Source organism: Petromyzon marinus, chromosome 42 (assembly GCF_048934315.1).
Source record: "Petromyzon marinus isolate PM22_M1 ecotype Great Lakes invasive population chromosome 42, UKy_Petmar_22M1.pri1.0, whole genome shotgun sequence".
Classification (NCBI taxonomy): Eukaryota; Metazoa; Chordata; class Hyperoartia; order Petromyzontiformes; family Petromyzontidae; genus Petromyzon; species Petromyzon marinus.
In genome coordinates, this window is record NC_133708.1 from 13216834 (window position 1) to 13242621 (window position 25788).

A 25788-nucleotide genomic window follows, 5' to 3' on the forward strand; every position below is an offset into this window, starting at 1 on the left:
GTGAAGAGGAAACGCTAAATAAACCAGCAACGCAAGAGGGGGGGGGGGGGCAGGTTGACCTTCGAAATGAACGTCGCGGTTGAGAAAAGACCGCTTTGCCCGGCGCGAGCGCACAGAGCCATCCCCGATATTACAATCGATGCAGCCGCATCACCTTTTCCAGTACGACAGTTTGTACATTATTCAAACAATGAACACTAGGGTTTCGACCATTATAATCATTATTTACAAATATAGTCCGCAAGTAAAACGTTGCTATGCACTGACAAAAACTCTTCCTGCCAAGATCTTGAGATTTTGTTGTTTGTACTACCCCCTTGCACCCCCCCACCCGCCCCCCCCCCACCCGCCCCGCACCCGCCCCCCTTAATAACCCCAATCTCAATCTTTCAACCCTTCTGGCCGTCGTCAATATTCCAGGAAAAGTCCATCCGGTCGTTGACAATCGAGTTCAGCGAAGACTCCTCCGCTCAGCCCACGGCCACCCCCACCCCACCCTGAATCTTCAACTGTCATGACTTGGCACGTTGGAAGAAAGCCTGGAGAGAGCAGTGGGGTAACACGCACGCACACACACAGCACACACGCGCACACGCACAGCACACGCACAGCACACGCACAGCACACGCACAGCACACGCACAGCACATGCACAGCACACACACAGCACACACACAGCACACGCATACCACGGGTCGATCAGCTGTGACCGGAGATCATAAGATGCAGATTTGAGATTCACATTTTCCTTTGTGCGCTGGGTTAGGCCGCAGAATCGTCCCGACTGGAATTTATGTAGTTAGGAAACCCTTCACCACCACGCAAAAAGGTGAATTGTCGCCACGGTAAAAATGAGCAAATCGGAGAATAGTGGCTGCGAAAAGCCACGTGGGTAAGGATTTGAACGCCGCACAAAGGGTGCGTTTGCAAAAATGGAGGCGATTTTAGTGATCAGTCCTAAAAATACGTATTGGGGCGTCACTTTGAAATTATTCGTTAAATCGATCATCACCTGCCATCATCAATCCACTGCTGAAATCAAGGCCTCCCCCCAAGCAATGTCGGCCATGGGGGTTTGTCTGATGGCCATACTTCACCACGCCGGTCAGAGCAGGTTTTAAACCGAGGGGAAGGATCCCAGGGGACTGACCGGTTCAGATATCAACTGAGCCACCGATGTTATCCGTGGCTAGGAATCGAACTCGGGCCACCGGTGGTTCACGGCCGTGTGCACACAGAGTACCCAACTATGCCACCCGGCACCGACCAGCGTCGTGGAGCATGGTCAAACAACCCGCACGACTGACACGGGAATGGGGAGGGGGGCCTCCGTCCAGCAATGGATTAAACACAGGGGGTTTTAAAAAAACTATCACTTACTCACCTTGAGATAGTTTTTGAACACTTTAAGGTCTGCCTGCTCCAGTGCTTGGCAGAACTCCTGTGGGATGGGGGGGGGGGGAGAAGAGACAGCTGGTTAGAGAAGAAGCCTTCACAATTGCACTCCCCACGTGGGCTTTTCATACTCGGTCATCGTCTCAGCTGGAGAGGCCTCGTTGAGACAAGCTGCTCTTGGGACGACGACCGTCGGCAGTTACAGGACACTGCTATTACAGTTACATATATATCCAGAGTTACACAGATATCCATAGTTACATTATGATCCAGATTTACATAGGAGATCCATAGAATTGCATAGATGATCCAGTTACAGACTCATCGAGTTAAGAGATACATAGTTACATATACGTATATTTCCAGAGCTACAAAACCCTTCAATCTTCAAAAAATATTACTCTCATTAAAAGTGAAATTCTAAAATAATTCTGGTACATTAAATCAGAGAAGCAGGCAAGGTCTCCTCCACATATCCATCTCTCCACACAACCTATCGGCCCCACGGCCTTCTGGGAGTGCATTGTTTCAGCTACACTGATTCCGTGCGAGTAAAACTGAACCGGTTTCGACACACAGTGTCTCATCAGCAGTCATATACGAAATTAATTCCCCAGGAGACTCGGGGGGGGGGAAGGGAGGGCCCCGTCGGGTGCCGTTACCTCAGTGACCTCCGGAGCCATGGACAGGGTGGGGAGGTATTCGTGCTGCAGGAAGTGAGTCAACTCGGGGCCCTGCACAGAGGAGCAAAGACAACAGTCGCATGAGGAACTTCTTTCACGACCTACATAGCCAACCGTGATTAAATCGTAGATGGTTCGAATTCACTCTGCGGACGTGGGTCAACATTGTGTGCCACACGCGCTACTCGGCAAGGCAAGCCCGGCTCCCCGTGCGGTTTCACTTCGCGAGCCCCTTTTGAGCGCATCTACTCCTGCTGCCTGGAGCGAGAGAACCCGGTACCAGCGCGCACGTGCGGTGCGCGGATGGGTATGAGAATGGCGCACAGCAACTAAAAAATTTCGATTTAAAGCTTTCGTGACTGCAAGGATTCATCTTCTTTGGTTCTTTCGGTAAAGTCATGTAGAATGAGAATAAAATAATAAATTGATCAAATAACATAACACAAACGTCGTGAGAATATTATTGTGTTATTATAATTTATCAATTTATTATTTTATTCTCATTCTACATGACTTTACCGAAAGAACCAAAGAAGAGCAACTATAAACTAAACAATAAAGTTTTTATGTTACCAGGTAAGGACCACTGAGTTCTATAGCTCGTTTTCAGAAGCAACCTGGCCATAAATGATAGCTCACAGTGGCTTATCATATGGAGATTTATATCAGCAAAATACTCCATGCATATTGTTTCTAAATGTGGAGGGAAAAACCGGAGGACCCAGAGAAAAATCCACGCGACCACGGGGAGAACACGCAAGCTCCAAACATACGCGCGTCAAGGACGGGATCAAACCCACAACCTCCTGTGTACCAGGTGGGGTAGTTACATCTCGCCACCGTGGTGCCCATCAAGTGGCGAGACAGGCGATCCAGAACAAGCGCGCGTCAGTGTGGGAGATGCCTCGACTCCACTTACTCGTTTCTGAAGAATTATCTTCAGAGTGGAGGCGCACTCCGCAAGAGCCTGTGCACGGATAAAAACGGAAACAAATTCCAACGTTTAAACGCCAGCAACTGCACCCCGGATTTTACTCGCTATACGAGTTGGTTAGAGGCAAGGCGATTTTTCTTTTTGCCATAGGGCTAGGTGATTTGCTCTGTAGGGGGAGGTGATTTTGTCAATAGCAAGGCGATTTGGTAATAGCGTTAGGCGATCTGGAGGTTTGGTCATAAGCTCCGATGACGATGACCACCTCGGTGAAAGCGTACCAATATGGTCTGAGCGTCCATCAGATCGAAGGTGGGCTTGAGTGGTGCCATGAAGCACGCTGGGACGATGCTCTTGTACATGAAGTCCCCGAAGCCAGGCAAGCCGTCTTTGCCGCCTGCGTGACGTCAACGGGCAGACATCAACACGGAGACGCACCGGGAAGACGCACCGGGCAGACGCACCGGGCAGACGCACCGGGCAGACGCACCGGGCAGACGCACCGGGCAGACGCACCACGCAGACGCACCACGCAGACGCACCACGCAGACGCACCACGCAGACGCACCACGCAGACGCACCACGCAGACGCACCACGCCGCTGTTGCCATCTTCCACTCCACCGGACAAACAGGACGTGCGGGAATCTCGGCAGACAAACTGCCAGAAGTAACTTGTTCCGAAGCTCGCCACGTTTCCAATACCGCTTGCCACACAGCCCATTGCACAGCACAGCAGGCAGTTCACCACGCTACAACTAAACTTTTTTATTTTTACAGGTAAGGCCCACTGAGCTATATAGCTCTTTTTCAGAAGCTGCCTGGCCACAAATGATAGCTCTGCGAAGTGGCTCATCGTGTGGAAATTCACAGCAGCCAAATACTCTAAACGCACATCGATTCTAAATGAGGGGAAAACCGGAGGACCCGGAGACAAATCCACACGGGGAGAGAGAACACGCAAACTCCGAATATACAGCAGGCGTCAGGGTCGGGATCGAACCCACGCCCTCTTGTACAGCATGCGAGGTAGTTAACATCTCGCCACCGCAGCAGCACCACCGCACAAGCAGGCTGCTCACCGCACGCAAGGTAACTCACCCCACAGTTCAACGAGCTTGGAGAGGATGTTGAAGCAGATCTTTTGGGCGACGGGATCGGGAAATTCCACGGCGCCCTGGATCACCGTGACGAGCACCTGCTCCATCTGAGCTGATCCTGCGAGGGTGGACGGAGCGCAGAACGAAACCATGGCTCGCATCGCGGGGTCCAAGCGACGCGCTGCTCGACGGACGACGACGATGCCGAGATTGCGCAATGCGGGGTTCATTCTAAACGACTGCTACCGTCGACAACTGCAACCGATCCATTACCGCTTCAAAAGGGTTCAACCGTAGCATAGTCATCTGCCCATCGATGGCATAAACGATGACACCGAAGGTTGGGGTGGGATTGGCGACATTACCGTTGTTGTCCACGCTGGGCGAGTCAGAGCAGCGCTCCTCCCCACACCTCTAGCAAATTAATTATCACAGCTTGAAGATTCTGCGAAAAGCGATTGAAAAATCACCCACACCTGGAACTACCATGTTATCGGCAACCCGGCTAAAAGCGTCAACTCGCGACACCCGAGAACCCCGGTTTAATAACACCGCATTGAAAGCCAGCCTCTCGGCTCGGCGCCTCCGACCCCCCGGGCCACACGGCCAGCCCCGGTTGAACGGCTCGTGAGGCCTGCAGCAGCGGCAACCGCAGCGGCGTCAGCGCCGCGTGCTCGCCGCACCTTGGCTGGAGATGACGTCGGCGACGCCGCTGCTAACGATGCAGTAGATGAACTGGAAGTAGTTGCGGCGCAGCGCCTGCCGGTCGAGCGCCGCCGACTGGTCGTTCTCCTCGGCGGGCCGCGCCAGCACCTCGAACACCGTCGTCACAAGCGGCACAAACACCTGCTGCAGGAACGGAACTATCTGGGCCTGTGGGCGGAGAGGGGGTGGGGGCGGGGGGGGAGATATGTGGAGGTGCGTTTCAGTCCGTCTGTTGTAGGCTCGTTGGCCACACGTGGGGTTTAGCTGTACAGGGCAATGTTGTACTGTGCTATGCTCCCAACAGCTATGCTGCCCGCCTTCACCAACGCGTGATAACCAGCGTGACGCAGTACGGTCAAACAACTCGTTTCAAACACCGAGCAGTGAATTGGCCAAGGGCTGTGTGCAGGTTTTTTTGGGTTAGATCGCGTAAGTATAAATGTGTCGTTAAACCCGCCACCACCCGACACAGCCAATTAGTAAGGTTTGTCACGTAAACAGAACGCGCCAATTCGTCACTAGTACAGCACACCGGTGGTGTTGGAGAGCAAAGCCACAACATTTACAATCAGAGTACGGCGCGTCGCCAGTAATTACAACCAGCTTCATCAGGCGACAGCCAGATTTGTGTGCTTGTCCACTCCAGCACGGTGTGGAATAAGTCTATAAATTGCCTCGGCTAAGTCAACGGCCGCTGCTACCAATTCACCGCAAGCAGACTGAGCTTGCAGCGACGATCCGAATCGACGCAAGTCGAGCAGCGGGACGAGCTCCTCGACGTTGCATGCAACCCACTGCTGGATGAGGCAGCTGTATAACGTGGCCTTCACGAGAAAACTCTCCGCCGCCCTAGCCTGCCACAACACCCGCCCCACCGCCATCCGGCACAAACTCGCCGCACCTTGAACTTGCCGATGACCTGGTTGAGGAGCGGGATGAGCTCCTGGATGTCGCGCGGCTCGCAGTCGCGCAGCGAAGCCTGCAGGGCCTCGGGAAGGAAGGGCAGCACCTCCTCCTCCAGGCACACGACCATGCGGTGCAGGTAGGTGCGCACGGCGCCGCGCAGAGCCTCGCGCTGCACGGGGCAGCCGAGCGCCGGCAGGAAGAGCCGCAGGCACTGCAGGTAGACGTCGGCGCAGCCGCACTGGCGCACCGTCTGCTTGCTGCTGAACGCCTTGCTCGTGCGGCTGTGAGGACGAGGAAACGATGATGGGCGGGGGGTGGAGAAGGGCGGAGATCACGAGAGACAAGGGGGAGGTTCATTAAGGGAGATAAACAAATAAGTTTGGGGTTAAACAATCTCAAATAAATTACATAGCGCCTTCGCTCAAGGTACTTAACGTAAAAGTGACAATAGAATGATTTAATGGTAGGGGCGTGCAACGGTTGGTGGGGGGGGGGGCATCACCTGACAAAGCCGACCGCGTGGCTAAGGCAGTCGGCGATGGCGGCCTGGCGCTCCTGGTCGGGCTCGTGCAGCAGCTTGGCGAGCAGGCCCGGGAAGGCCTGGGTCAGCGGCAGCAGCAGGTTCCCCATGAGCAGCGCCTTGCGCTCGGCCGACGTCTCGCTGCTCACGATCAGAGCGCCCGCCATCTCGTAGATGAACAGCTGATCCTCGCTGCTCAGCAGCCCGTGCAGACCGTTCTCCTGGGTGGGCAGCGGGAGGGCGCGACAGACGGGCGGATACGGACACACGGGCCGGCAAGGGTGTCCCTTGAAAGAGACTTCCAGTATTGGTTGATAGTTCCAGGATGGCCTCCATAGGCCATGATGGAACTATGTATATTATTATTCCCTTGATCAAAGGAGGGATATGGATCGTTGTGAAGTTACCCCACCCCTAACTACTGACCCCACCCACCCGCTGCGGTGTCCCCGTTCTTAAAAAGGCGAAGCAGCAACGTGGAGGCGGACATACCCTTGGCGTGAGGGTGAGGAGGTCCTGCACACGAGTCAAGATCTCCTCCATGAATGGGAAGATCTGCTTGCTGCGAACACAAGGCATGGGGGACACAACCCAAATCGATAATCCTGCCAAAAACAACCATAAACGAGTAACGATAACCATGCGTACGCGTGGATTACGTAACGCTTTCCTCCCAAACGCGCCGCATTCGTCTTCCGGGTAGGGAATTCGTGATAAAGGCGTCGCGTTTAGAGCCGTACGACGGGATGACGTCGAGCGGCGCTTGGCGAGCGACGTTCGATTTCGTCACAAGTAACGGGCGACGGAGATAAACCGCTACAACGGTCCTCGCCTCGTTCATTTTACATTTAGGTACTGAGTAGTCAAAAACTAAAACTTTCTATTCGCGGCATTCCTACAGCACAAAAGGCAAAAAAATTGCCGTGGTTACAGCTTTAAAGAAACACTCCCGTCTCGGGTCGACGGAGCTCAGAACTCGCCGAGAGTCGAGAGACAAATCGCGGGGGCAGCAAGCGGCAACGAGGTCCACGCAGGCGGGGCCCGGACGCCGCAAACACGCGGGGGGGGGGAGGGCCGCAGCTTGGACGTCACTAACCAAGAATGCCGCGGTGGAACGCGTGGCCTCACCTGAGCACCTTAACGAAGCGGGAGAGCAGGTAGGAGCAGCGGCTGCGCACCTTCAGGCTGCCGTGCCGGAGACCCCGACCGTCAAGGAACGCCATCTGTGTGGGGGGTGGGGGAGGACGGCGGCGCCGTTTACGGACCGCGTGGAATCCCGAGCCGGCGACGTTGCGTCGTCGTCGTCGCTGTTTGTACGCATGTAGAACTTCTTTCGCACCGTACGTAGCCAATCGTGCTAAAAATCGGGAGGGTGCACTTTGCAGGGCAATGCGCACGCAACGTCGCGTTGACAAATCGCGCGCCCGCACTGTCGTCCTGACCGCGCTGCGTCGCGAGATCGCACTGCGGCACGGTATCGCGCAGCTCCCATCGGAGCATTTTGGCAGAGGACACGTCGCAAAGGCGAACCGAGCCTCGACAAATTCATGAAATAATTTCATTCATTTTCATTCAGTATTTTTCTTGAAAAATGGCATTCCGTCGGCGTCATATCCACGTCACGTCGTGCCACAGTCATTCAAAACTTTGGTGGCAGAGCAGTACCACGCCCGGCCGCCTTTGTCTCCTCAGCGGCAATCTTTACACACTGCACCAGGTACTCATTCGAGGCTGAATTGACCTAACGGAGGCCCAGGACCGGTTCAGAAAATCGTCACCGGCGTTGGCCGCGAGTGGGAATCAAACTCGTGTCACGGGGTCTGTAGCGCAACGCATTAACAAGTACGCTACCGCTCCCGCACGCACGCACACAACCGCACAGGTTCTCACCAGAACCTCGGGGATGTGCTGCGGCTCCAAGGAGAAGAACTTGTCGTAGCGGACCACCGTCTCGAAGAACTGCAGGGTGACGGCCGGGTGCGCATAGTGACTCACTCCCGACGTGACCATCTGCAAGGGGGGGGGGGGCACGCCGGCAAATCGTTTCCCGTCGGTCACCGGAACAGGACAACCCCCAAGACAGCAATCGATGCCTACCGGCTGTAGAGAACCGTTCTATCGTTGTCGCGTTGTTTTTATTTTGCCCGTTTGCCTCGGAAAGCCTCGCCGAGTCTCGAAACTCTTTTACACGAGGGGTCCCTGCCCAGGTTTTCGCAATAAGAGGTCGATGTTGTTGTTGCCGTGTGTAATCCCATTTCAGTAATTTGCAGGTATTTTTTTCTGTATTGGGATGTTAGGGCCAATATTCGCTACGGAAAAATTTTCGCTTTTTTTGGGGAGAACGTACAAACTCTAGGCAGAACGGTGCGCCCATGTCGGCAATCAAACCCAGGGCCCTTGTTGTAGAACACCGGTGCGACACACGTGTGTTTATACACGACCACTGCGCCAACCCTGCGGCCCTGCAGGGGGCTCTCGGGTTCGTTTTGGGATCGCGCGGTGGCCGCGAGCGCCAACGGTCAGGGGACGTACGATGCGCATCATCTCCTGCATGGCCGAGGCCTTGGCCGGGTCCCCCGAGAAGTGGACGCCCTGCGACACGGGGATCGCCTCGCCCAGCATGTAGAGCAGCCGCAGGGCCACTTCCACCTCCAGGAACTTGGCCTCCTTCCAGTTCCTGTCCACGCCAAAAAAACGAGACGAACGAGACATGAGGAGGGCACGAGCAAATCCCACCCCCACCACCCCCCCAACCCAGCGCAGCACACTCGACAGATACGCCATCCGGGGTACAGATGGCAGCCCATGGGTACAGAATCTGGTGGTTCAGACTGCGAGCAAGATCGCCGCTAGGAGACGGAACGACGAAAATCGGTTCACGAGCACAGGGGCCAAACGGATCGCCGCATCGCGAGACCGGCGGGAAGACACGGCTCGGGATGGCCTTTTTGTTCTTCCAGCAGCGGTTAAATCATGGCACGGCCGGTGCGCTTACTGCAGGGTGGCGGTGACCACGCGGTGAGCAGTGATCACCAGCAGCTCCGGTGCCACCTGCGCCAGCTTGTCCAGCAACAGCTTGAGCTGCTTGCGGTACTCCATGAACATGGCCTCCTCCTCTCCCTGCGCCACCACAGGTCACACACACACCATACTATACAGGAGGTCGTGGGTTCGCTCCCAACCCTGATGGCTGCTGTTTATTTGAAGTTTGCGTGTTCTCCCCGTGGTCGAGCGGATTTTTCTTACGGGGCCTCCGGTTTTTCCCCCCTCCACACTTAGAAACATGCGTTTAGAGTATTTGGTTGCTATAAATTTCCACGTGACAAACCACTTTGTTGCTATCATTTGTGGACAGGTTACTTCTGAAAAAAACCTATAGAGCTCAGCGGGCCTTACCTGATAAAATAAAAAGTTAGTTTAGTGAACCGTGCCAGCACCGAGGCCTCGAATTGACCACATTGTTTAATGGTGTTGCTGCTGCATTGGCAGTCGTGCACAACGCACAATTAACAAAGAAACCTGACATGTCAATAATACTGCCTTATTAAAGTGAAAAAATAAAATGTCTATATGCTTGCTTATGGCAATGTTCAGGAGTGAAATAAAAATGTCGAGGTCTGCTGGTCACAAGAGGCTTTCAAGAGAGTGTGCAGTTTTGCCGTTCCTACTCCTCCGTTGAAGGAGCGCTCAGACTACAGTGGGTTTTACTGTCTGGTCCATAGTTTGGGTTGCATGGCCACAAATCACACGAATGCGGCTTGCCTTTAATGTTCCATCTATGAAAAAGATGTGCGCATCAGCATGGTGATGCTCTGATGCCCCAGTGTCGTGGAATATCTACAAAGGGCCATTGCACGGAACGTCGCCTATTCTTCATTCTCATTTGAAGGCCACTGTGTTTTTTTACAAATGTGTTCCTCCAGGTGAGGGCCCACTGATACCACAGTTAGCAGGGAATGAAGAATGGAATGGAAGTTGCGCCCTAGTGCGTGGAGCAGTTCTTCATGGCAAAGCCCGCGGGCCACTGGCGGCCCCTGACGTGCGGCCCCCCACAAAACACAAAGAGTGAAAGCACCCCCCCCCCCCCATCATCGTGCTGCTGTCAAACCCCAATGGTTTCAAATGTGTGGCAGCCCTCGCACTGATGATATCTTATCGGCGAAAGTGTCCCCCCTCCTCCTCTGAAAATTAGTGAACACCGCTGTAGAGGCTCAATGCTCGTGCGGCATGGCCAACACAGACCCAGGCCCCGGTGCCGATTCCGAACCAGAACTGGGGCTGCCCCTGGGCCATGAATAACAAGCCATTAAGTCAACCTGGGTGTTCAACCGCTGCACTCTCTGGAGGTACCACAGATCAAACGCCCCCCCCCCCCCCCGTACCTCATTCTCAAAGTTGAACTCTTCGTCATATGCAAGCTTCTTTATGATGGCCATGAGGATTGCCTGCGGGAGGAAAAACAAAAGCTCAAAGCTTAGACACAGAACTGCCAGACCCAGGGTCAATTACATCTACAATTACAGCAAATTATTTGGCGAGGCTGCTGCTGTGTTGGCAGTTGGCGTACGACCACAGCTAACAAATAACTAGCACTCGCCAACAACACACTGTGGCCTTTTCATTCAATTCACACAACCGCAACTGTGATTGACCGAGGGTCCGAAATCCGATAACATGCAACAGTCCAGCCGACAATATGCAAAACCGTATTTAAAATGCACGCACACTTACCTCTACATTTGCCCTCTGCTGGTCTGACAATGACGGAAGCTGCAAATGCAAGTTACACGTAGAAGAAATTAGAAAGCACGCAGAATGTTGCACTATTTAACTTTAACATTCGTGGTGGCTGTAGGGTACCTACTCACTAACATGTTGGCAGAGGGGAAAGTACATGGTTTCAAGCGGCTTTAAAACAAGAGTTCCGCAGATACGCCAATCACCCCCCGCGATGCAGTCAATCCGCTGCTTGATAACACAAACGCCGTGCTGGTCATAGGATTTGTTTTACCGTACTTTACCACGCTACCCCAGTGTTGGCCGAATGCAGTGGGGGTGGCCGGATGGTCCGGTTACCGGGTGCAGAGTCTATCGCGTGTTAACCATTGCACAACTAGCTGCACGACTGCACCATTAACCACTGCACCCGTTCGTGCAACCAGTAGGTGGCAGTGTCGCTGCACCTGCTTGACAGCGTGCAGGTAGTCGTAGCAGAAGGTGGTGACGTTGAGAGAGATGTCGTCGTCTTCGTGCGCCAGCAGCTCCAGCACGACGGGCACCTTGCTCTCGGCGCCGCTCAGCGCCCGCTCAGAGTTGGCGACGTCGCCGCTCTTCGCCAGCTTGCCGGCGCTCTGCAGCAGGCTCTGCCCCATGCCATTGAGCAGCTTAGAGAAGCGCGCCAAGAAGTCCACGTCGTCGTCCTGCAAAGCCAAGCGGGGTGGCGGACAAGCGACCTGCTCGTGAGACGGACGGAAGAGATTATTTTTAAACTAGGTAAGGCCCACTGAGCTGTGTAGCTCTTTTTCAGAAGCGACCTGGCCACACATGATTGCTCAACAAAGTGGCTTATGATATGGACATTTAGAGCAGCAGCCAAATACTCTTAAACACACGTCAATTCTACATGCGAAAAGAAAAACTGGAGGAACCGGAAAAAAAATCTACGAGACCACGGAGAGAACATGCAAACTCCAAATATTCAGACGTTAGGGTTTTGGATCAAACCCACGACCTCCTGTATACCACGCAAGGCAGTTAAAATCTGGCCACCGCAGCCCCCAGATGAATGGGACTGCAGCGAGATGGACGGGACACTTCACGGGACTTGAAGAAACAGAGCATGAGATGAAGCAAATCGTTGTTCGAATGAAGAGCAGGCAAAGCCTGCACCAATACGGTCAATCTCAGAATTCCAAGTGCGCACTTTGTTTCCGGTCATGGTAAAGTTGATCACGTCGCTCCTCCTCCCTGCATGGTTGCTGGCAGACAGCTGCCTCAAACTGCCCAGTAGTCCTTCACAAGCCTCCTCCACAGAGGCCCATCTTGACACCACAAGAACTGGTCATTAGCAAGTTCAGATAACCAGGTCCTTCCCGCACCACATGAACCCATCTCCTCCTCTCCAACCCATGCCATGCTCATTTAGCGCCCTCTATACGGCCAAGCAGAACCTGCTTGTACACGCGGCGACTGGTCACAATACAGAGCCCTCCCGTCGTAGAGCCACAACAGACTTGGGGCCGGTGCTGTTAAACGAGCAGCACCGAGGAAGCCCAATGGGGCACACGAGGGGCTCGTGTGATCAACGCCACCCCCGGCCAAATTTGTCTCCCGAGTGGCTGACGTCACGACACACCGCACCAGGTACTTCTTTAAAAGGCCAAGCCGACACAGGGGATTGCCCAGAAGAAGTGAAAATAAGAAGTCAAACTCGCGACACCGGTTTCGTCACTCACAATGGCGCCACCTCACTCTGCGCAGGCACAAAGACAAGGGAACCCCCGTGTAGCCTTAACAGACTGTTGGAGAAAGCGCTATTAGCGACCGCCTATGAAGGCGAGCACGGCACACGAGGGGGTAGGTGGCCAACACCACGTCCGGCCGCCTTTGTCTCCCTAGTGATGTGTACGCATCGCACCAGGTACTCATTTGAGGCCGAGTCGACCTAGGGGAGGGCCCAGGACCGGTTCAGATAATAGTCACTGGTGTTGGCCATGAGCGGGAATCGAACTTGGTCCGCCGGGTTCATAGCGCAGTGCGCTAACCGCTACACTACTGCTCACCACAAAGATCCCCTGTATAGCCTGAACAGACTGCAGGGGCAAGTGCTGTTAACGAGCACCTATGAAGGCCGGAACGGTACACGAGGGGGTGGGTGGACAGCACCACGCCCGACCGCCTTAGTCTCCCCAGTGGCAATGTTTTTATCCACTGCACCAGGTACTCATTTGAGGCTGAGTCGACCTAGGGGAGGCCCAGGACCGGTTCAGATAATCGTCACTGGTGTTGGCCGTGAGCGGGAATCGAACCCGGGTCACCAGGTTCATAGCGCAGCGCGCTAACTGCTACACTACCGCTCCCCACTGCTCACCACACGCGCACACACACACACGTTGCCGACGCCGCCACTCAGGGTGCGGAGGGGTTGGGAGCCACGGACCTGCTTGAGGTTGAAGAAGCCGGCGGCCTGCAGCACCTGGCTGAGCAGCTCCACCAGCTTGGTCTTGTCCACGGGGTCCATGCCTTTGCCGACGATCTCGAAGAGGCAGTCGCACGCCGACTCGCGCAGCATGTCCACCGACAGGTGGCTCAGCAGCAGCCCCACGAACCTGCGACGGGCGGCCAACCCCGCGCAAGACAAAGATCCCCCCCGTGTAGCCTTAACAGACTGTTTGGGGTAAGTGCTGTTAGCGAGCAGCACCTATGAAGACCGACACGGCACACGAGGGGGTGGCTGGCCAGCACCACGGCCGGCCGCCTTTCTCTCCCGAGTGGCGATGTTTACACACCGCACCAGGTACTCATTTGAGGATGAGTCAACCTCGGGGATACCCAGGACCGGTTCAATTAATCGTCACTGGCATTGGCTTTGAGCGGGAATTGAACCCAGGTTGCCAGGTTCGTAGCGCAACACGCCAACTGGTACACTACGACGACGATTTGGTTTTATAAGTGAACTTTGTCAGATTTATTTGAATGTTTGCATGATTTGATTTGTTTTTTCTGTAAATATTGCTTTTGCACCGATTTCTATTTGCTCGTTTTTGCTGCGTTTTATTTAACTTCATTGTTCTACTGTGCTTTGACACTATTGGCTTCTGTCATTGTAGTGAACCAGGCCACTTGCAAATGAAACTCTCCCTTGTCGAGTTCTCACCTGGGTTTAAAAACAAAACAAAAGTAAAGTTTCGACCCACAAAATCCATTACAATTGTAAATGTGGAATGATGAATAAATAAAATACTGTAACTGGTATTAGCCAAATATGCCTATGGGGAAAATTACCTGCAAATTACTCAATTGGGATCACGCACAGCAGCAGCAACATCGTTACCCCAATGTGAAACCTAAGCAGGACCCTCCTAAAAATTAGCCTGGAGACTCGGAGGATCTTTTGGGTAAAAAAAAAGATTTTGCATTTATACACATGATTTGGGAATAATGCCTCGTTGGCAAGTGATGTACCAACAAAGAAAAGCAACGCGTCAATAACAGTGGCCTTAAAACGGAAAATATAAAGTATATTTATAGGATACAAATATAAATCACGGTGCTATTTAGAAGGGACATTGCCTAAAACATCACCGATTACATATTATCTCCATTTTAGGCGACACAATGTGTCTGACCATCGCATTGAGTTAATCTCAACCCCACAGACTTTCAACGACAATGCAATTAACGACGACAAAAACAATAAATGAACCACAATACCTTGCTGATCTCGTCAAGGAGCATAAACCATCACACGAATTCCGATCACCGCTCGCAGCAGCGGCTTTTCGGCTAACCATCGAACAAAAAGACAGTCACCGCATCGCGTGCTTTCAGATGTGCTTTCGCGGCCGTATGGAACGCTCTTCCTTCCGATATTAGAAAGCTGCTGGAGCTCTGCACTTTTTCAAATCTAAAATTAAAAACTAATTTCTTCAGAACTGCTTTTTGCGTTTAGTTTGTAGTCTTTCTCCCACACCTCCTCCGATTCGCACGTTCGGCCACGTACGGTGCGAAATAAGTTCCACATATAGATACAACGCAGAGGCCTAGCAGGTTAAGAGGCAGTACAGGCAGAGAGGCATGTGCGCACGTCCGAGCGCACCTGTCGTTGGCGATGAGGTTGATGTCGATCCACGAGACGTAGGCTCCGATGACGTCCAGGCACAGGCAGGTGAGCTCGGCGTTGCTGCACTGGTAGGTGTGCAGGATTTGGTACCACGACTCGACCAGGTCGGGCACGCAGTGCTCCCGCATGTGGTCCTTGATGAGGATGTTGCGTCGCGCCTCCTGCCGCCAACACGCGATTTAACACGACGCGTTACACGGCGAGGCACGCACACGCACGAAAAGCGAGGACCCACGTGTTTAATCACCAGCCAATTCCGCTAATTTCTGAATTGGAACCTCTGTAGAACTGCTTAGTGTTTCGTTTGTTCTCCTTCCCCCTCCCGCCCCCGCACCTCCGATAAGAACGGTTGGCTACGTAAGGTGCGAAAGAAGTTCAACATACACACAGAACACGCCCAGGTTTAATGGAATCATTAAAACCGTAAAGAAAAGTAACGACATAAAACAGTGACTTGTTAATTGGGCGATGTTTGGAGCAATGGCACTTCTTCATATCATTGCACATTGGTGCCACGACGACGGACTACGGGGAAAAGTCACTGGGCTTTGAGGGGATGATGGCCAATGGTCAAGAATAATAACGGGAGTGGTAGCCAAGGAACAACACGCGTCGGTGAGGTCGTCCACAGAAGGAGACGGAGCACTGGATCGAGTTGCCGTGTGTAGGTGCTGGGCGGATGGACGTATGTAGAACTTCTTTCGGACCGTGCGCAGCCAAACGTGAAAAATCGGAGGTGCAGGGGAAGGATAACAAACTAAACACAAAAATCTGGTTTAAAAGAAATACATTTTCAATCCAGATTTTTAAAGTCCATAGCTCCAGTGGCTTCCTAATAATGCTGACATTGCAGGACCGCGAGAAGTTGCAACACATTTGGAGTAGGCCTTTCATCCAACAGTGGATTGACCATGAGGGGGGATGATAACAGTTCAGGTTGCGGATTAACCGTGCTTCCAATAAACATGTTTCTAATAAACACATACGCATGCCATTATAAATTGCACATGTGGGCTGGTTTAATTGTTAGCAGCTTGTCACACTTAAAAGGTCAGGAACTCAAGGTCCTCATGATCACAAATACGCTGACAAGTGACCCGATTAAGAAGCAATAAGAACGTGTCACGAGCTTTCACGACCCATATTATGACTCTCAATTTGTTTATTTGGGGTTAGATCGTCGTGTAAGTAATAAGGTCCATGTGAGAGACACCCGATGACACTGGATATAACCTCCAGCGAATCACCGTGTAAAACGTTCAATGTTTTGTTGGCTCATGTCGACATTCCATCTGCGGTTTGCTGCAAGAAGCCAAACAAATCAATTGGCATATTATGGCATGCGACAACTTGATTTGATTGGCTGAGGCAGGTAGCGGAGAGTTATAGTTCAATAATTAAGTCAACCAACACTAATAGGTATGAATCGACAAATGATAAATATAAGTCTTCATCATAAATGTACATAGTATGCTTTGAGGCCAAATTTACATGTTTGCTTTAACATGGTTTTCTTTTCATTTCGGTCAGCCCCTCCCCACAGTCATTACCTAAAATAACTCAAAGGTGACTGTACAAACGAGTGAATTCTGAGAAACTTAATTCGTCTGTTGCGGAATAAGTCTGAGAGTCATACAATTTACTAGGAGCCCATCGAGTGCTCATTTTGACTGCAAGGAACCAGGTATTCTCTGATACTGGTTATGACCTATGACCTAGATTTTTTAAACGTCCCAGCCTGGTCATAACGGTCCATGGGAACAGTGGAGAGGTTTGTGGCAGTGCCGTTGTGAACCAGCTCCAGGTGAAAACTGCCATGGGCTGGAGGACTCATTGGCAAGGATGCTGCACGATGATTTCCGCACACGTCTTTAGCAAGAAAACCACGGGCAGGTCAGCTCGCTGGGTTAAGTGTGCAGTTTGGACCGAGCGAGGGTTATACATTCCATTTGGAACCTCTCCCAGCTAGCAATGCACCACCTTGTGCAACGGAATGGACCCGGCTGATGATCTCGCAGGACAACTCTCGAGCCACCTAAGTAACACCAAACACTTGTTTTCGCTCACTCTTATGGAGGAGTCCAATCCATCGCGAATGCACAGAAATCACAGATAGGGGACTCTTTGGAACTTCACCATTGCGCGTCCGTTGCAAAACTGGCTTAAACTCAAGGATGGATACTGGACATCTACCGCTGCCGGTGACCAGTCCTGGGCCTTCCCTAGGTCTGCTTGGCCTCAAACGATTACCTGGTGAGGCGTGTAAACATTGCCACTGGGGAGACAAAGGGCATGGTGCTGGCCACCCACCGTGCCGGCCTTCATGAGGTGCTCGCTAACAGCATGTGCTCCAAAAGTGTGTTAAGGCTACACGTTGTTGTTTTTTTGTTGGCGGTGATCGTGGTGCAGGCAGCAGGGACAATGATCACCCCCCACCCCCGCACCTCGGGCGTGTGCAGGATCTCGCGGTCCACCACCTCGACGTCGATGGCCACCAGGATTCGTAGGTAGAGGTCGACCCCGCCTGGTGCTGAGCCCACCACGGAGAGGACGTCAAAGAAGAACTTGGGCCAGGTGGTCGGATACTCGGAGATGAAGAGCAGCGAGAAGATCTGGGCCGCTTTGTTGCGGACAAACGGCTTCTCTGGCGTCTCGCGCACGGTCTGCGAGGAACAACAAATGCGCGGAGGCACCTTTAGGAGCACGTTGCTGGGACAAGGAATTTGATTAGAAAAAAAGGCCAGACAGCGAAATTGCTCGCTCACACAGCTGTTGGTGATAGGGCCTCCAGGACAGGGAACTCCTGGATAAATCACTCTTTCATTGCACTTAAGAATTCTGCCCAGATAGGAGCCTTGTTCAATTTAACGCGTAGGCTTTCACGACCAATATCATCCATAGAGGTTTTTGGGTTAGATCGCGTAAATATATAAATGTGTACAGCAGTTCTACTGCTGTATCTTTCTACCTGATGACGATTGCTTGTGTTGCGATCGAAACGTCGTGATTTATTATTTATTTTTCTACCTACGTGACTTTATCGAAAGAACCAAAAAGTATGGATTCCTGCAGTCACGATAACTTCAAATCAAGATTGTGTCATTAAAACCCACCACCACCCGACACAGCCAACTAGTAAGGGTTAACACGTGAACAGAACATGCCAATTCGTCACTAGTACAGCACATCGGTGTGTTGGAGAGTTGTGGCTTGGCTCTCCAACACACGATTGTGCTGTACTAGTGACGAATTGGCCACGTTCTGTTTACGTGGCAACCCTTGCACTAGTTGGCTGTGTTGGGTAGTGTCAAGTTTTAACGACAGCTTTGTTCAAGTTCGGCATATTTTGTGGTCGTTTCACGACAATAACCAACCAATATATATTTTTTAAATCGCTTTCTGTTCCTCCTTTAGAGGAGGAACAGAAAGTGGAACACATGTATTATAGAACATACAAAAGTGGACACAGGCAGAACATCAGAACTAGAAGGGATGAATGCCGGTGGTCAGGACTGACAGCGGAGCGGCAGCCAACGGTGGGATTACGCCTGCGAGCACGTGCACACCGCAGGGATTGAACGATGCAATGGGCTCGTGCGCAGGTGTTCGATGAACCGTTGCTATTGTATGAGAGACAGCGATAGCTTTGGGAGGCCTTGATCCAGCTGTGGATCAATCGTGGCAGAGGATGACGATGACGCGGATGTCTACAAATTGTGGTCACCCGCCAACGCACGCACCTGCGTCTGTAGCCAGGTCATCATGGTGTCCCGAATGAGCTGCCGCTGGGCGCAGAGCAGCACCGGATACCTGTGGTGGCAGACAAGACATCACGCACGGGAGGCTCTCGTTAAAAGGCTCTCCAAGATTACACTATGTAACACGATTTTTGTTCCTGGGTAGGAAGTGTTATTTTCGAATTGCTTATGCCTCAAAAGGATAGAAAATGGCTATTATTCTCCACAAACTTTCCATAACAGGTTTTTGGGTTAGATCGTGGAAATATAAATGTGTCCTTAAACCTGCCACCACCAGACAAAGCCAATAAGGTTTGTCACGTAAACAAGAACATGTAAATCCGTTACTAGGACAGCACAGTGTGTTGGAGAGTAAACCCACAACATTTACAATCAGAGTACGACGTTTCGCCAGTAATTACAACCAGCTTCATCAGGCGATAGCCAGCGTTGTGGCGAAATCCTCCTTTTTTGGTCTTATAGGGATAAATCTGATGTCACACAACGCATCACTACACCCCGTTATCGAAATAAGTCACATTACGAGGTTTATTTGGGATCATTTTCACCACCAATTTAAAACAAACTTTCAATATGCAACCAGCACACGAGCTGTAAAATGCAGGACACCTCATTTGAGAACTTGTAAAAGTGAAATGTCCGTTTGGTTGGGTGCTAATAAGTCTCGCAGACTTCGTGAGAAGTAATGCACCTGTGCTTGATGTGATGTTCCAATACTTGAAAACAGAAGAATTTGATGTGGTCATCACTGAGAGGAAACACACAAACACACACAGAGTTAGCCGAACCAAAATGTCCTTCATTGTGTCAAATCCTGAAGGAACATTCAAGGACGTGAGATTATTTTTGGTGGTACGCTTGCCTTGTTAACCGTGCCAGAAAATTGGCACCATAGAGATTCGGACAAACTGAGGCTTGTTGCTGTGTTAACAGATTTTGAACCACAGCCAAACTAGGCTGGGAGTGGGCATGAGCAGATGACATCATGGATGTGAACTCCACACAAGAGAACACTGCAGAGCTTTCCTCTCAGGATTACACGCCGCTTTTAATTACCTGTAGAAACCACGAATGAGGGCATCGGCGCACAGCTGCCAGCCATCTTCGGAGGCTTTCAGCTGTTCAAAGTATGCCAATGCCTACACAAACGCCACAGAAAAAGCCACCGTCATTAGACCCAGTGAGCGAATACAATTTAACAAAAATACATTTTACTTCTTCCTAGAATTATCCCCACCTCATGTGGAGTCTGCCTTCGTGCTACTCTCTCTCCACCCACTCCCGGCACGGGCCATCAATTGTCACCTCCACTCCACAGGGCCTACGTATCCTGGTTCACCATTTCGATTAACCTCTTTCTAGACCTGCCTCACGTTCTCCACCCTGGTGCTTCCATGCTCATCATCTTCGTTCCGGTGCAAGTACGTACGATATGCCACAAACCATCCAAGTTGACTTTTTTCTGTTACTGGTACCACCAACACCTGCCTACTTTCTCACCTGTCGTTTCTGGCCCGGCCTACTCTTGCAATCCCCGTGATCCATCTCACAATCCTCATGATGAGATAGAGCTTCATGAATCATCAGATTCCTCCAGAATATATATGTAAAACCTGATTTCTAAGGTGCACACCACGTGCTCCTCTGTAGTATTTATACTACCAACATTCAGACCCATATTTAAATATTTAAAAATGTTGTACGTAACAGTTTTAAATTAAATCAGCCTTTTTCATGGTTATTCAACGTCTCAAATTAATCTCACATAAGACAATATATTACAGGCATTGTGCAGGTGCCTTCAATTTATGCGAGCACTGTATCTCAATGACACAAAAAACAAAGATCCTCCTATTGCCTGAACAGACTGGTGGGGCGAGTGCTGTTAGCGAGCACCCATCAAGGTTGGCACGGTACACGAGGAGGTGGGTGGCCAACACCACGCCCGGCCGCCTTTGTCTTCCCAGTGGCTATGTTTACACACCTCACCAGGTACTAACTTGAGGCTGAGTCGACCTAGGGAAGGCACAGGACCGGATCAGATAATCGTCACTGGTGTTGGCCGTGAGCGGGAATCGAACTCGGGTGGCCCAGTTCGTAGCGCAGCGCGCTAACCGTTACACTACCGCTCTCAATGACACACCAAACACACACGCACACATCTGTAGGAACAAAACAAATTCCATCAGGCTGAAAACAGCTTTTACGCGGCTCAGTCTCTGCCTGTGCAAACAATAAATTGCACATGCAGCAATCGTACTCGTGGGGGGGGGGGCCCAAAACATATCAATGGGTCACTAACAATGTAAACTGCCAACAAGAGGTCTAAGCACAACGTAAGCATGGCTCCCAACGGATTTTCACGCAAACAAAAGGAGCCAAAAGCTTAATAAAAAAATATTCCGCGTGTGATATCGGCATGCCGCAAGATGAACAAACCATTCGGATCTCCCACAGCAGTGCAACCCTTAGTTTGAGAATGGCCCACGGACAGCACTATCACAGAGCGACCACTCAGAACTCAAGTGGACCTCTGGCCAACAAAGATGAGTACAGCACTATCACCCACTGTGCTACGAATAAAAGATGTTTTTATATTTTCAAGAGCTGGAATTTGTCCAAGCACAAAGAAATGTCATGCGATTGATGTGTTCCAGTCATTGGTGGAGTTGAGACCATCAACTTACGAGACTTGAAAACCCAAGTGTCAAAAACTAAATGGGTATTATACATTTTGTTGCGGCACACCATGAACATCTTGTTTGCAATACTGTACTTAGTAACTAACAAGTACTTATTTTCCTCAAACATGAAAAACACTTTGAAAACTCAAGACAAGCAAACAATGATATAGTTAAGTCATTACTTTACCTACATCCAGACGTTACAACCAACATAACATCTGTGAGTCATGGAATTCGTGCACAATCCATTACATTCCGAGTGTAATTTCAACATTCGATCATTCTTTCCAGGTTGTCAACATGGCACCAATTAAATAATAATAAAAATGCAAGTGCTCTTTTTAACAGTGTGTGGACTCTGACATACAACAAATCTAGGCTATTCAAACTATACCATGCCTATCTTGTATCTATCATAACGCAAACATATATTATAGCAGTCCGAGTAGTGACATTTAGGGTATACAGCAAGCATTTATTGACAAGCTAAACCTGTGAGCATGTGTTAAACAGTAAAATGAGCTAGGCATGTGAATATACAACCAGTTTACACGGAGCTTGTTCATGTTAAATCCATTTCCATTCACTTACTGTCCCCTAAATTTGCTATTTCTGCATTGTGTCCGCCACCTACCTTTGTTGAAAAACCAGTCCAATAAAGTGACCTTCCTAATACAAACACTGTTTCAATGGGGTCTTACCTGGTGTTAACCAAGGTTGTAACTAAAGTTCATACTTCATTACAATCATAATGATACTTTGTTTATCTATGAAGCTTCACCAAGTGTCAAGACTCTTATTTCAGAAAGAACCCACATTATTTGGATGTGTAGCCAATTACATTATTCATGAGATTGTGGCTTCATGTGGGCGGAAACCAGATTACCCGGAGCGGATAACCCCGCGAAGCTCCACACGAATGCATACGAAGCTGCTCAATGTACTACCGTTCATTGGCAACCTCGCAGCCAAGGGGTTTGGGAGTTTAACATATTTGTCTGATCCACAAAGCCTCACGTCAAAATAGCTAGATTAAAGTCAGCCATCATCAAAACAAGCATTAGTATAAAATATAGAAATGATCATTCGGTTATAGGAGGCCCCAGTAGTATATTGCATAGCCAGGAGGGAGTCCATGTCAAACGGCCAATGGGGGCCATGAAGCCTATTACCGTAAGGGCCCTCAGTATAGGCTTGCTCCTCTGTGCATGTTAGAGGGGTATCTCCCCCCCCCGCCACCATATCCATAACCAGCACGGTAGTTGCACAACATTTTTACACACTTTTGCTTGGATAAAAAAATATTCGGGGAATAAAAAACCACACCTCCCACTGCTTTGTCACGAAGCAAATATGTACATTCACATCCGTATTGGTAGTGCCCTGCAAGAGGGCCTCCCAACACTGTACAGGTTGTGGCAGGTATTTTGACCAAGCCAGCCTATTTTTTCTTACCAGGTAAGGTCCATCGAGCTATACAGCTCTTTTTCAGAAGCCACCTGGCTATCACAAACGCTAGCTCAACGAAGTGGCTTATCGCGTGGAAATTTATAGCAGCCAAATACTCCAAAACGCATGTGGATTCTAGATGTGGAGAAAAAAAACTGGAGGATCCGGAGAATATAATCCAAGCGACCACGGGGATAACATGCAAACTCCAAATGTACACACGTCAGGATTGAACCCACGACCTCCTGTACACCAGGCGAAGTAGTTAACACCTCGCCACCGTGGCACCCCAGTCAGTATGGGTTGGTGAAACCAGGCAGCACCAGCATGGGGAGGGAAAGAGCTACAGTATTGCCCACCACGTAGCCTCGCAAGCCCTATGACAACTGCATGGTGCTCACCCATACAAACACTATCCAGGCTTAACTCTGCTTAGCTTCCGCTATCTAACTAAATCAGGAGAAATATGGGTGGTTTGGTCATAGGCCAAGAATTGAACACCGTGTATTTATACAACAAGGGTGTTTTATAACGGCAAGAGCACATATGAGGTTGGCCACTTCTTGCAGCCATGTGCGAGTCTATTGCATCAGACGCAGGGTGGATGGGGGAATGCGTGATGAGCTCAGAGGCACGTTGCAACCAAATTGCAGTTCTTAGGGACGAACACACTCCAATTACAGTCACACGCAACGGCAACGCATCTCTTTCTGGTGTATGCTCTGCGCAAGCGTTGCATCATACTTGGCGTTACGTGCGAATCTGTTTTGACACGAGTTGCCAATGTTGCTGGGGAATTGTTGATGTTGCGATGCACGCGCTCACTGGGCCATCATACGAGACGGATCAGCCATCCGCACTTGATTAGAGGGCTCTGAAAAGATTTTCTTTACCTGCACAACAAACTATGGACCTCTCTAAAAAGGAGCGATGTCGTTTCACAAGGCATCCCCCGTGGAGATTTCGCGGCGAGAAAATCGACGTGTGCGTGTGTCGAAGACCGACGACGGATTGCTGCTGGATCGCGTGACCGGGAGACAGCACGGCTTGCGAGGTTTCCATACAAATCATGGCCGATTATCAATTTCTTACTTTAAAAAAAAATCATAAAAACGTGGTCTCATAACGAATTTAAAAAATATATAACGTTTTGTTTCTTTAACAGAACATGTGTACGTACATAACGGCGTGGGGGCGGCAAGTCGCGCAGCCACTGGCGCAATGCGCTCAAGAGGCCGGCAACCTTTCGAGTTACATTCCCGGTCACGAACAACATCAGTGGCGAGCTATAATATCGGAATCGAATCTGGGCCACCCTCCCCATCCGCTCCCCTGCCCACTTCACCAACTCTTGCCTGACCGACGCGAAGTATGGTCAGACGACCAACACGGCATAGGCCAGGCCGCCACCTAGATTGAAAACTAATTTCTTTACAACTACTTTCCCTTCAGTTTGGTTGTCCTTCCCGTAGCTACCGTACGTAGCACGGTTGACTACGTACGGTGCGCGCAAGAAGTTCTACATACATACATACACATCCAACAAAGGATCGATAAAAAGGTTGAAGTACATTATAAATTAGACGATAGAATTGTAAAAAAAAAGAGACGAGACGGCTTCGCTTACCCTGTGCTGCGCGCACGAATCTGCCACGGGCCCCAAACCCCGGAGCGCCAGCTCATCCATCGCAACACTGCCCATTTAACCGCGACGACGAGGTCGGTTGTCGTCTCCGCTGGTCCTGCGAAGCAAACAACACGCACCACAGCTGGGGAACTCACACAGCAGCGCAAATACACCGTGTGGGGTCGATTGTAAGTCTTGTTACTCAATTCGCTATTGTAATTTTAGCTACCAAAGCAGTCTCTCGAACTGTAATTAGCCCCAAGTAGTGATATTAAAAAAATATTTAAAAAGCAGTAACTGTGATCGCCCAGCTTTAAAGACGTTAAACCCTCAAAAAGCTGGACACCACCTCAAGCCGGTGACTTTCTCGGCCTCGCCTAGATTTCAAACCGCAGCCTGAGCGTAGGCCCCCCGCGTGACTGGGCAGACACCACCTAACCACGTTGCGTCGGGCGGCATTGACGCGTAAAAACTTCGCGCACGGTTTTTTTTTTAAATCACGGCTTACACGTCCACGCCAGCAGACGCCGCGCGCATTCTGTCCGCGGTGAACTTATCACGGGGAGACGAATGAGTCGGGGCGAGTTAACTCACTGCTCGCGTTAGCCACGCGTGGTGGCCGCCATGTTTTAACGCGTGGCCCCCCCCTCCTCCTCCCCCGGGCTCGTGCGCCACCGACGCTTTCCGAATCCGGCCACGCGATTGGTCGGGGTCGCGTATGCGCGCATCCCATTGGCGGGTTCCCCGGTCACGAGGCGCTTCTCCGTTGTGTGGGAATGTGACGTCCGCCATCAACTGGGCGGGGCTCTCGATGGGGGCGGGGGGGGGTCAGAGGTGGAATATTAATCGGTCGGTTAATGAGATGCGGTGATCCATAAAGAACGTTTTTTTGGGGTGGTTAGATCGCGTAAATATGAACGTGTCGTTAACCCAGTTGGTAAGGGTTGTCACGTCAATAGAACGTGCCAATTCGTTATTCGTTCAACGCACAGGTGTGTGTCTAAACGAGCGTTTAGAGGGCTTGGCTGCTGCTATTCATGTCCACGTGATGATGAGCCACTTTGTTGGGCTATCATTTGTCGCCCAGGTCGCTTCTGAAAAAGAGCTACATAGCTCAGTGGGCCTTACCTGGTAAACATTTTTTTTTAAATCGTTGAATAGTGTATTACGGATATTATCAGAGCATGTTT

At 50.9% G+C, this 25788-nt stretch overlaps 1 protein-coding gene across 2 annotated transcripts; it reads right to left on the reverse strand.

Moving 5' to 3' along the window:
• Positions 1–348: 348 nt before the first annotated feature.
• Positions 349–25301, reverse strand: XPOT (exportin for tRNA). 2 transcript variants are annotated; one of them, XM_032969757.2, is made up of 25 exons: positions 25193–25301; positions 24599–24713; positions 19895–19977; positions 19530–19586; positions 18821–18890; positions 17525–17743; positions 15057–15241; positions 13398–13566; positions 11422–11658; positions 10970–11008; positions 10621–10683; positions 9234–9358; positions 8771–8915; positions 8129–8248; positions 7367–7461; positions 6731–6800; positions 6221–6459; positions 5714–5999; positions 4791–4980; positions 4109–4225; positions 3290–3405; positions 2997–3044; positions 2057–2128; positions 1384–1440; positions 349–539 (listed from the first exon to the last, which is right to left on the reverse strand). In XM_032969757.2, the coding sequence occupies exons 2-25, from the start codon at positions 24671–24673 to the stop codon at positions 513–515; spliced, it is 2904 nt and encodes a 967-aa protein (XP_032825648.1). In that variant the 5' UTR covers positions 24674–24713; positions 25193–25301; the 3' UTR covers positions 349–512. The 2 variants fall into 2 exon arrangements, with proteins under 2 accessions (XP_032825648.1, XP_032825649.1); XM_032969758.2 differs by having other exon boundaries at positions 25107–25250.
• Between the last annotated feature and the right edge of the window lie 487 nt (positions 25302–25788).

Coding starts and splice junctions, on each gene's coding strand:
- XPOT (XM_032969757.2), bottom strand. CDS start 24,673: ATGGGCAGTGTTGCGATGGATGAGCTGGCGCTCCGGGGTTTGGGGCCC. Junction 6,000..6,220: donor CACGCGGTCGGCTTTGTCAG/GTGATGCCCCCC, acceptor TCGTCCTCACAG/CCGCACGAGCAAGGCGTTCA. Junction 4,981..5,713: donor AGGTCATCGGCAAGTTCAAG/GTGCGGCGAGTT, acceptor CTCCGCCCACAG/GCCCAGATAGTTCCGTTCCT.